Consider the following 12,174-nt stretch of genomic DNA (forward strand, 5'->3'; position numbering starts at 1 on the left):
AACAGAGTGCTTTGGGGGGAGGCCCAGCAAACTCAATGCACACAGACCCTGAGGCAGGACTCGAACCCAGACCCTGGAGGTGCAAAGGAACAGTGCAATCCATTAAACCACCATGCCACTGAGCCCCAACTACATTTCACAATATTAGCACACAAAATCAATAATTCATCATTAAAAAGAAAAACAAGAGAAATTTCTCAGTCAAATCAAGTGACTCAATATGGAGTCCCACCCCTGGTGTAATATGTCAATAAAATCCAAATCCACCTCCAAACTTACCAGGGACAAATTATTTACTGGAGAATAATAAATGAAATAATGTATGAACAAGCATCATATACTGTTTCATTTTTTTTTATGGAACTGAAAGAGACTTTTAAAATGAATATCTCTCAACATTACAGCAGGTGGCACTGATGAGCCACTGATGCCAAGTCAGCTGCAGAAGAACAAGAAAAAGAAGAAGAACTAGGAGGCGAAGACCAGTGATCCTTTAACCTAGTTTCGCAGTCGGCTTTATTTTTTTTAACCTTATAAAGTTATTAAAATCAAGACATGATGTGAAATAATCGTTACAGGAGTCCAAACGGAAGATAAATAAGGTATTGGCATTATGGTTATATGTTTTAGACTCGACTCTAGAGAGCTAAAGTCAGCTAAAGCTGCCCTGGCTAACTGTATGTAATCCTTACACACAGGCTGGAGTACAAATGTCTCAGGGGTTAAGTGTGGAAGTGCACTACACGGGTGGATGACGTAATGACTTACATACAGGTGTATACGTAGCGCACTATGTGTCTGTTAGTTAGACATTTCGGACACAGCCAAGGTGGTACTTTATACACATAGACACATACCTGTGTTTCAGTTTGTTTTTAGCCTCCAGAGCTCAATGTAACTTAACTCTGACGTCATTTTAAGATTTAGTCATGTCTGCTTTACACACTTTAACATTTTTTGGTTTTTGTTTTGTTTTGCTTTGAGACGTGACTGAGTTTTTTTTATTATTATTATTTTCTGTGGAGAAATATTTCCTATATAATTTAAAGTTTTGATGTGTACATTGTCAGATAAAAAAATATATATACTCACTTCAGGAAATATAACTTATTGCTATAAGTTATATATTGATGTATGTATATGATGATGCATGAGATAGTATTATATATATATATATATATATATATATATATATATATAAACTCACAATAAAATCACCATGTGTGTGTGTATATATATATATATATATATATATACACAAAGTCATATACAGAATCGACCAAAAAAATGTATGCACTCACTCACTCACTCACTCATCTTCTATACCGCTTTATCCTGTATTCAGGGTCGCGAGACCTGGAGCCTATCCCAGGAGACTTAGGGCACGAGGCGTGGTACACCTTGGACAGGGTGCCAATCTATTGCAGAGCACACTCACATACTCACACTCGCACGCATTCGCCCACTACAGGCAATTTGGTAACGCCAATTAGCCTAACCTGCATATCTTTGGACTGTGGGAGGAAAGAGGAGTACCTGAAGAAAACCCACCAAGCACGGGGAGAACATGCAAACTCCATGCACACAGAGACGGGAATCGAACCCGTACCCTGGAGGTGCAAGGCAACAGTGCTAAACACTACACCACCGTGCCGCCAAAATGTATACACATAAAAAAAAAAAGAAAAATAGTATGATGTATTTTATATTAATATATTATTAATAATATTATCATATTATTATTATTATGCTATCATCATACACATACATCAATATATAACTTATGATTTTACTTAACTCACAATAAAATCACCAGTCACCTCCCAATACCTCCCAAAAAAAGTATCACGATTTTATAAATGTCCCAATTCAATGTTACATTTTTCCCTGATTTCATTACAGTTGTAAACCTTAAAAAAAAAGTTTAATGATTACAGTTGTTCCCTTGCATACAATTCTTAAGGCGAAAATTCATATTGCAAAACGCATATTCCCATAGGAAATAAATTAAATGAATATAATTTGTTCCAGCCACCCAAAAATATTAACAATACTCCAACAATTTCCAACATTATAATTGGACAATTTATTTCGATTATAAAAACAGTCAAAACATTAAATAAAATCTGAAATAAATAGACATTTAACCTTCTTCTAAATCTTACACAAAATACAAAAAAAATTAAATTGACAAATTTCCTTTTTGTTTGTATGCTAAGGTACCCCTGTAATTAAATGTACTATTGCCTGTTGCTTATAACATCATTTTTCTTACTTACAAACCAAGCACAGCATTTAAACAATGCAAACTAACTTCAAATACAGGAGTTTAAACATTGTTATTGAACAGCACGTATCTCTGTCATCCACCATAATTATAATTTATTTTTGCCCGACATTCAGGGTTTTCTGTTAGGGTACAGAATTCATGGTTTCATCAATTATGGCAAGTCGTCCAGGTCCTGAAGCTGACAAGCAGCCTTAGACCGTCACACAACCACCACCACCATGTTTGACTGTTGATATGATGTTTTTTTTATGACGTGCTCTATTGGTTTTACTGGTGATGTTGTTCTGGGTTCTTTTATGAGCTCCTGGATCAGTCATTGTTGTGCTCTTGGAGTAATTTTGGTAAGCCGGACACTTCTGGGAAGCTTTAGAGCTTTCCCAAAGCTTTAAAAATGGCTTGGCAACTCTTTCCAGACTGACACATGTTATTACTTCCTGTTCCTCATCTCTTCTTGAATTTCTTTATCGTGTTGCTTTTTAAGATCTTTTGGCATGCTTCTCTCGTCAGACAGGCAGTAATTAAGACTGGGTGTTGAGTGAAAGTGAAATTTAACTCAGCTTCCCCAGAAAAATCACAGTTCATTCATGAATTTTGTCTGATGATATTAACTATTTAAGTGTAACAAATATGCAAAAATTAATAAATAAATTCAAATCAGGAAGTGGCAAATACTTTTTTATGGCACTGTATTGGTTCCATTCATTAATCAAAACCAGCTGATTCTTATCGAAACAAATCCACAGCCAGAGTAGATAGACGAGGCAAAACTAATAGTAGAACCAGTGCATAATACACGGCATACGCTGTCCTAATACTTTTGAGCACCACTGTATTTCTGAATAAATGTCTACAGTACAGTTTTAACAAGAAATGTGAATCAGTCGGACTTCTCTTTCTCACATTTCTTCCAGATAGGACGCTGAGCAGGTTGTGTGAGACAGAGACAGAGACATGGATCAGGGCGTGGTGGACAGCCCGGTGGTTCTGGTGATTAAAGCTCCTGATCAGAAGTACGACGATCAGACCATCAGCTGCTTCCTGAACTGGACGGTGGAGAAGCTGAAGAGCCATCTTTCCAACGTGTATCCCAGCAAACCTGTAAGTAAGAGTCTTTTTTTTGGGGGGGATTACAGTAAGGGACCATAAGTATTCACACCCTTATGTTGTGTCATACCGCAGCGCTCTAAGGACCAGAGGTTGGTGTACTCCGGAAAGCTTCTCCAGGATCACTGTAAACTCAGAGACGTGCTCCGAAAGGTAGCTCATGCATCTCATCTCATCTCATCGTATCGTATCGTACTGTATGTATGATATGGACCAGCTGGAAGTGTGTGAGGTCAGCAATTGTGTGTGTGTGTGTGTTTGGTTTCGTTTTTTATTTTTTCCGCAGCAAGATGAGTTCCACATGCTGCATCTGGTGTGTGCGTCACGCAGTCCTCCTGTTTCACCCGCCACACGCAGGAGAAATGAGCCAACGGTGAGATTTAGACAAGACAACCACACACACACACACACACACACACACACACACACACTCTTGCTGTATACACTTTAGCTTACACACATTGTTGTTATTTATCAGTAGTAGTAGTATTAGTATTGATCGTGTTTGTCTTTGCCTGCCAGAACGCTACCAGCTCCAGAAGTCCCGCCCCCAGAGACACCGTCCAATCAGCTTCCACAGAAGAGGCCCATGATAGAAACTCCAGCTACATTCATCCATCAGCGCACGGGTGTGTGTGTGTGTGTGTGTGTGTGTGTGTGTGTGTGTGTGTGTGTGTGTGTGTGTGTGTGTATGTGTGTGTGTGAGGGCGAGGCAAGGCAGAATAATGAGTTTGTTGTTGTTGTTGTTGTTGTTGTGTGCAGGTCAGCGTGGACAGAGTGGTTTAACCAGCAGAGACACAACACCAACACGCCTCACTACCCCATGTACAACCCTCACACCCTGCTGTGGTGGCAGCAGCTCTACACCTGGCACTCTCACATCAACTAGTGAGACACACACACACACAATTTCACATACAGCCGGACAATGCGAATTTGTTGGATTTTTTTTTTTTAAATCTTAAACCAATCTTTGATTCACTGTCTCTCTGTCTCTCTTTTTCTTTTCATTTCTTTCTCTCTCTTTGTCTGTTTCTTATGTTTCTGTATCATGCTTTCTCACTCTTTTTCTGTCTGTTTGTCGGTCTTCTGCCCTGTTTGTCTGTCATACTTACTTTCTCCCTCTCTTTCCACCCTGTTGATCTGTCTGTCTGTCTCGCTGTCTGTGCCTCTATCTCTCTCTCTTTGTCTTTTTTGTCTTTCTGTATCACTCTCTGTCTCTGTGTCCGTTTGTTTGTATCTCTCTATTTCTTTCTATCTCTCTGTCTGTGTCTCTATCTCTCTTTCTGTCTGTCCCGGACCATCTTTCTTACTCGCTCGCTCTGTCTCTCTCATTCAAACTGTCTGTTTAATGTATCTTTGTCTCTCATGTCCTCTCAATTACGCTTTTTGTCTTGCTGTCTATCGCCTGTCTGTGTCTCTATCTCTTTTTCTGTCTGTCCCGGACCATCTGTCTTACTCGCTCGCTCTGTCTCTCTCATTCAAACTGTCTGTTTAATGTATCTTTGTCTCTCATGTCCTCTCAATTACGCTTTTTGTCTTGCTGTCTATCGCCTGTCTGTGTCTTTTTCTTACTGTTTGTCTGTCTGTCTGTCTGTGTCTCTTACTGTTTGTCTTTTGCTCTGTATGTACATCTCTCTCTCTCTTTTTCAGTCAAATGTGGGTCGCCTCACTGAGACCTCCCGAGCCACTCGCCACACCCCCAGTCCCCCCTGTCGAGCAGGCGCAGGCCGTTGCCCGTGACAACCCCCGGAACGCTCCAGTCGGAGCGGGCCTGAACGAGGAAGAGCTGAACCGTGATTGGCTGGACTGGGTGTACGCAGCGTCCCGGGCGGTCGTCCTCCTCAGCCTCGTCTATTTCTATTCATCGTTTAGCCGATTCGTCATGGTAACAGGAGCCATGCTGCTGCTGTACCTGTAAGTCACATTGTGTTTACATTCGTTTAGTCCACATCCAGTCCGTCCGGGGCAGAACACGGCGCGGGTATGAAACCAGTACAGGATCTCTCTGAGGGCTGAGGTTCTCTTACTAGCATTATTTAATTTCGTATAAGGGTTTGTCCAAAAGAAAAAGTTAAACAGGATGTGTGTGTGACTTGTGAAGCATGAGAAGAATCATCAGCCTGTGTAATAGATCCTCACACACAGGACTACTGTATTATTAACAAATGTAAATGTGTGTGTGAATGATTTCCAGGCACCAGGCGGGTTGGTTACCCTTTAATCTGGACAACGAGCTGCAGGACATCGCTGAACCAGCCAATCACAATCAGGATGAGGGAAACGCAGACAATCGCAACAACACAGTTCGTACTTTAACCGTCTGACACGAGACACTGATCTGAGTATACTGTAGGTATATGTGTGTGTGTGTGTGTATTTATATACGGCATCATTCAAAGGTTTGGATTTATTTTCTACATTCAACAATAGTGATTTCCCAAAAAAAACACACATGGCATTAGTAAATTAAGTACCAACGACGACAACAGTCAGTTGTTCTTATAGGAACAGCATTGTGTCAAGTACATTTGTACAGCCCATCAAGCACCATGATGAAACTGTCTCTTATGAAGACCTTCCCAGGAAAACAAGACTAAAACTGACCTCTGCTGCAGAGGAGAATTTATTTAGAGTCACCAGTTACCTCAGAAATTGTGTATATATATGAACTGTAGTGTGTGTATATAAATATATATATATATATATATATATATATATATATATAAACACACACAAAATATCTAAGGATACCATTTAAAAATCCTTTTTTTATGTCACATTCTAAGCAGCAACCTCATTTCCCCTCTCGTCTGTTCCAACCACTCAGCATTACATTCAGCTTCACCAGTAAACCAATCACCAGCCTGATCATCTGCATCTGTTTGTCACTGGTTCATGCCTTAAGTTAAATGTTTCTTCTATGTTTGAATTATTCATAGATCACATCTTTTTAATAGACGACTCAGAGATGACCAGGCACCCTCTGCTTTTCTAACATACTATTATATTACACAGGCTGATACAGTAAATCATTAAGGCTTTAGTTTATTTCAGGAGGAAATCAGACTAAAACTTTTTTGTTAAATAATTGTCAAATAAATTTATTTCAGATTTTTATGCATAAGATCAGAGTTGTTTAATTTAATCTATCTGTCTTTCTTGCACAAATTTTAGAGAAGAATTAGGAGTTAAAACATTTGTTAAAAAAAATTAACTCTTAGCTTAACCTATGAATATTATTTATGTTGGAGAAAGGATAGAAAATAAAATAAAATTGAGGGAAAAAATATAAAAATCAGAAGCAAGCTGTGCATATGTAAAAGAAAGAGAGTGAAAACAAGTGGTTAAGTGAAACATGGCGTCAACTTGTCCTCCGGAATTTTTATTTTTTTTTTTTAATGTCACTGTGTTATGCTAATGTGTAGAAATAAAGAATAAATGTGAAATAAAACACATCCATCAAGCTCTCTCTCTCTCTCTCTCTCTCTTTCATTAAGGATCGGGTGGCAGATGAAGGTGAAGATGTGGAGGAGGAGCGAGAGGGACATGATGATGATGATTATGATGAAGACGATGACGACGAAGACGATAATGATGATGATGGGGATGATGGTGGTGGTGGTGGTGGTGATGATGAGGGATGGGTGAACATGGGATTCCTCTCCTCCACCTGGTCTTTCATCACCACTTTCTTCGCGTCTCTTATCCCCGAAGCCGTTCCCAATGCAGTGAACTGATCCTGATCGGGTGGTTTCCATCCAACATGTTCCCTTTGCTCCGGAGCCGCCCTCCCTGGTTCTGAGCTCCACCCCCTACCTGTGAGCTCCATACCGTCCCAAAGCGCCTTGCCCCTCATAAATCTCATAAACAAACCCTACAGAAATGACAAGAGCCTGTCTGGACAAAACCCTTCCAAATATCCGATTGGTATCTCATATCTCATCTGTCTAACGTACAACACGCACACATTTCATCAGTATTTCCTTAACGTATTACGACGACTGATCCTCAACCTGATGAGAAGTGGCTCAAAGCATGGACTCGTTCGCTTTTAAAATAGCATTTTATAATTTGAGTGTGTGATTCTGTCCTTTGAACACGTCTCTTGTAATTCAGAATCTTTCTTAGAGCCTCAAAGAGGGACATCGATCAAACAAAAGCGTCTGTGCACTTTATATTTAAAGAAAAAGGAGAAAAAAAACTGTTTCTCATTGTGAGCGTTTTAAACAGGACTTAACCCACTTTACCTGGTTTTAAACACTGCTGGTGACATAACATGTTTTTCGGGACGTTTTTAATCCTTCATTCATTTACATGCTCTTGTACCGTCTTGTCTTCTTTTGGCCATCGTCTTTTCACACATGGTTAAAAAAACAGCTGCAGGGGAAATCTGAGCTTTTTTTAAAAAAAAAAAAAAAAACAAGCATGAAAGCGACATCCATTTTTTTTCTTTCTTTTTTTTTTTTTCAATACAAGAGCTAACTGGGGTTCATAAAAAAAAAAAATCCACAGTGCCGTTTAAAATGTTTATGCAATGTGGTGTGGTTTGGATTACAGACTGGGCTAAACTTCAAAGAAATAGGAAAATAAAAACTCCAGAAAGATTCAGAACCAGACTCATAGAATTTAAATTCTATGCCTATAAATGTCATTTGTTAAAATTCAAAAGGTGACCCATGTGTACACGGATTTTTGTATACAGGAAAAAAAACAGCCATGGTTTATTCAGTATATATTTACTGGCCATTTTAATAGGACACCTATAAATCAAATTTAATTTAAATTATTATTAATTAATAATAATAATGAAGTGTTTGGGCTAAACCTACGAACACTTTTTAATATATATATATTATATATATTAATTTAAATTATTATTAATTAATAATAATAATGAAGTGTTTGGGCTAAACCTACGAACACTTTTTAATATATATATATATATATATATATATATATATTCATGCAAGTGTCATTATTGTTTCATTTACCTGCCTGAGGTATTAAACCCTGACAGAGTATTTGTTTCACTGTTTTAGTCCCACATGGTGTTAAAGAAGAGAAGACTTAATGACAGTCATTTTTTTCTTTGCAAATCCCAGCTTGTTAGGAAGTGTTAGCGCAGGGTCAGGAAGAGGATTTAGGACACAACAGTGGCAGCATGGAAGGGCTGGAGCTTGAAAGTGGCATTTGTAGTGAAATGTCAGAGAATAGACTTTGTTATGAGGCGGTGAGCGATCTACTCACAGTAGAAAATAATTTGTTTATTATTAATTATTACTTTAGCAGAAGTAGCAAATATAGTGTATAAGTCATAATGGTGCATCTACAGTACCATGATTTCTTAATTTATTTCTGAGCCACGCCCACCAATAATAAAAAGAAGCAGTCAAATAAATAAATAGGGGCAAGAGTCAGTCCTGGAGTAACATGGGAGCAGCCGGAGCGTGCTAGCTTTTCAAGTGACTTCCCAAAACTTTTAGCGTAGTATGTAGGTTTATTCTACATATTAAAAATTGGTAGTTAATGTTACATTAACAATGTGATCAGAGCTTAGAATACACCCCTGGAGCACTCCACATTACTCAGTGTCTGACCAATCATGTTATTCGATGAATGCTAATGAATTTCTACATTGGCAGTGGTATGATATTAATCGTTCATATTTATCCAATCATGAATAACAGCATAGCAGGAATCTATTATTAAGGCTGTAGTGGGCTCAGAGAAAAAAACACTGAGTTTTTTACAATCTTGAGCTGTCCAGGTTCAGTGAGTCTGTGCTCATCATTATTTCTATCAGACCCTAACTAAACCCTGACGTGGACTTCACAGTGTGTGTGGTAATGCTTTTCTCCTCATTTCAGTTGTAACGAGTGGTTTACTGTTTAGAATTTTTTTAGGTTAAAGCAGACTCAACAGTTTTCTCTCACCTACTGTATCTCATCTTAACCAAGTCAACACGCCTATTTCATTGAACTCCTCTATGAGTTACAGAAGGTAAGTTTAAAAAAAAAAAAAAATTAATATACACGCATATTCCACACACATAAATTTTCATTTTAAATAAATACATCATTAATAAATTAACACAGTATTGTCCTGTTTAAAAGTGTCACATAGTTTGTGGTAGTAATCAAAAATGCACATTACGTTTTAGCTGCTTTTTATAGGAGTTTATAGTTTTGGAGAATATCAAACAGTCTGAATATTCCAGGGCTTGCAAGAGTGACTTATTTTAGAGATTTCTAGCCAAAAAATCTTTCCATCCAACATTTTTTTTTAAAACAAAACTTGATATACTAACACAAATCTATTACTTAAAACTACAGAATCCTGAATTCTGAGGCTATAAAATTAAAGCATTTGGGCTCATTAGAAAGTGGTTGTCTGCCTCATGAACACTAGGGGGCGGCAGTGCACAGGTTCTGTGATGTACTGTATTTTATTATCAATTACAGCTACATTTAGGCATTTGGCAGACGCTCTTATCCAGAGCGACTTACATTTTTCATTATACATCTGAGCAGTTGAGGGTTAAGCAACTTGGTGGTTGTGGGGTTTGAACCTGGGATTCTGGTACAGGTATTCTGGTACAATATAAAGGCTACTGCAGCTCTAATTGCTAAAAAGTTTAATGCTGGTCTCCATCGAAAGGTGTCAGAACACAGAGGTCATCACTGTTTTGGTGGCACAAGACCAGACCCACTCAATATTGGGCTGGTAGTCATTATGTTATGGCTGATTGGTGTGTGTATCCCACATGACACCATTCACTCTTTCATCTTCTAGACTACTTATCCTATATAGGGTCAAGGCAGGGTGGCATTCCATCGCAGGGCACACATACTTTCTGCATTTCTTTTAATTGTGGAAAGAAACTGAGAACACACAGACCGGAAGTGGGAATCGAACCCTTGACCCTGGAGGTTTGAGGCCACAGTGCTAACCACTGTGCCACCTTCACATGGCATTAGTAAATGTATAGCTGGATCAACTATAAGATGCAAATTATTATTATTATTATTATAACATTTTCCACCCCCCAAAAACAAAACTTCATTACACTTAATGTGTTGATTGTACTATATTTATTATGACAATTTTGACCAAAATGAAACAAACGTAAAAAAAAAAAAAAAGTTCTAACATTCTTTGTGAATTTTTACACGAGAACAAGAAGTTTTTTTAAATTATTATTTTAATCAAATGTTTCACCTCTGTGTGACGGTGAAATAAAAACCCAACTATACAGAATACACATTTATACTCGTTAAAAAATAGTTTTCATATATATATTTTTAAAACCATCTATTTCTATATTATTGCACAAATATATATAGTACCACACACACACACACACACACACTCCCCTGTATATCCAGACTCACAAAGGTGCAGGATGTCCTTCCACACACTCGCATATGAAGTGATGTACAGCGACAGACAAACACACACTTGGACGATATCAAAACATTTACACAAACAAAGAAACATTATTCAGAGGACGACGAAAGAACTTTTAAAAATGACTTGGCACTTACACACACACACACACACAGACTAGTGATTGAGTACACCGACAGGGTTTAAGACAAATACCAACACACCGAGTGAGCATGATTATTACTTCTACATCATCTTTGGATAATAATTTATTCAACATATACTGTACATCTGGGAAAAATTATTATTGAGGAATATTTGTGTCTCACTGTTCGTCTCAGCCGCCACATTTCTCCAAGGCACACATGATTAAAACCTGAATAGTTATTCCAACATGCAAGAGACCCTCCGGTGGCTCCTTCATATTCATAGGAGGAGGAATTAAATAAAAGCTATAGGTAAAATAATAATAATAATAAATTAATACAACAGCTTAATCAATATTATGGTCTCATGACATGTGATCTAGCTTCATCCTTTATCTCTCTCCTTTTTAGGGATAACCATAATTAGGCAATATTTTATATGATACTTTTATATCTTCCTCCATATTGCAACTGTGTGAGAATTAGGGCTGTTAATGTTTTTTTTTTTTTTTTTTTTTTCAATTAATCAGTCAGCTATATTTAAAAATATACTACATCACCCCCAAAAAATAAACCTATTTCTCTCTATAATTCTAATCAGCTAATACTAGTACAGAACTTTTTAACTGCAATATTATATCACTGACACCATCACGTCATCTGTAACAACATGAAAAATCATCAAGCGTTTAAATCAACCACTCAAACTATCATAACATAACATTTACTAACAAACTAACATTTAACACCTAAGATTTTTTAGGCACCACATCAGTGTACATCAGCGTAACTAATGAAGCGATAGTATGAATCATCAAGACTCAGACTGGGTTTTACAGGGAGTTTAAGTCACAGCTGACTCTTTGTGTGTGTGTGTGTGATTGTGTGATTGTGTGTGTTGGATGGACTCCCTGCACTTTTGATGTGAACCAACAGAAGGATAGAGACTTACTGTAATAGCAAAAAGTCACGGCATCGACCAGGGGTGTTCAAGTCAATCCGGGATTTCTGATTGTGCAGCTGACTGTGAACAACACAGTCGTAAAATTTAAATCTTTTATCTTTGTTTCTCTACATATTCACCAGCTACACTAATGCATTTAACCCAGTGTTTCACTAGTGCTTGGATACTGAGAAAGTGTTCTCAGTACGCTGGAGCAATGATCGAACTGCCTGCTTCCTGTCTCAAACACTGGCCTCCCAGGAACTCCTATAATGGCCCAAACATCTTAGTTCCTGTAATGT

The 12,174-nt window shown here is 37.9% G+C and overlaps 1 protein-coding gene across 1 annotated transcript; it reads left to right on the plus strand.

The window, feature by feature from the left end:
- The first annotated feature begins 462 nt into the window (after nucleotides 1-462).
- On the plus strand, nucleotides 463-8,008 carry LOC128544703 (homocysteine-responsive endoplasmic reticulum-resident ubiquitin-like domain member 2 protein). Its single transcript, XM_053514967.1, has 9 exons — nucleotides 463-602; nucleotides 3,202-3,388; nucleotides 3,470-3,547; nucleotides 3,681-3,767; nucleotides 3,917-4,023; nucleotides 4,157-4,282; nucleotides 5,048-5,311; nucleotides 5,592-5,700; nucleotides 6,895-8,008. The coding sequence occupies exons 2-9, from the start codon at nucleotides 3,242-3,244 to the stop codon at nucleotides 7,132-7,134; spliced, it is 1,158 nt and encodes a 385-aa protein (XP_053370942.1). The 5' UTR covers nucleotides 463-602; nucleotides 3,202-3,241; the 3' UTR covers nucleotides 7,135-8,008.
- The last annotated feature ends 4,166 nt before the right edge of the window (nucleotides 8,009-12,174 follow it).

The sequence above is a fragment of the Clarias gariepinus genome, chromosome 2 (genome assembly GCF_024256425.1).
Source record: "Clarias gariepinus isolate MV-2021 ecotype Netherlands chromosome 2, CGAR_prim_01v2, whole genome shotgun sequence".
NCBI lineage: Eukaryota > Metazoa > Chordata > Actinopteri > Siluriformes > Clariidae > Clarias > Clarias gariepinus.

Bases quoted from the DNA above. Each gene is read 5' to 3' on its own strand.
- LOC128544703 (XM_053514967.1), top strand. From the start codon at position 3,242: ATGGATCAGGGCGTGGTGGACAGCCCGGTGGTTCTGGTGATTAAAGCT. The intron at 4,283-5,047 runs GTGAGACACACA...TCTCTTTTTCAG, and splicing joins TGGCACTCTCACATCAACTA to TCAAATGTGGGTCGCCTCAC. The intron at 5,701-6,894 runs GTTCGTACTTTA...TCTTTCATTAAG, and splicing joins CAGACAATCGCAACAACACA to GATCGGGTGGCAGATGAAGG.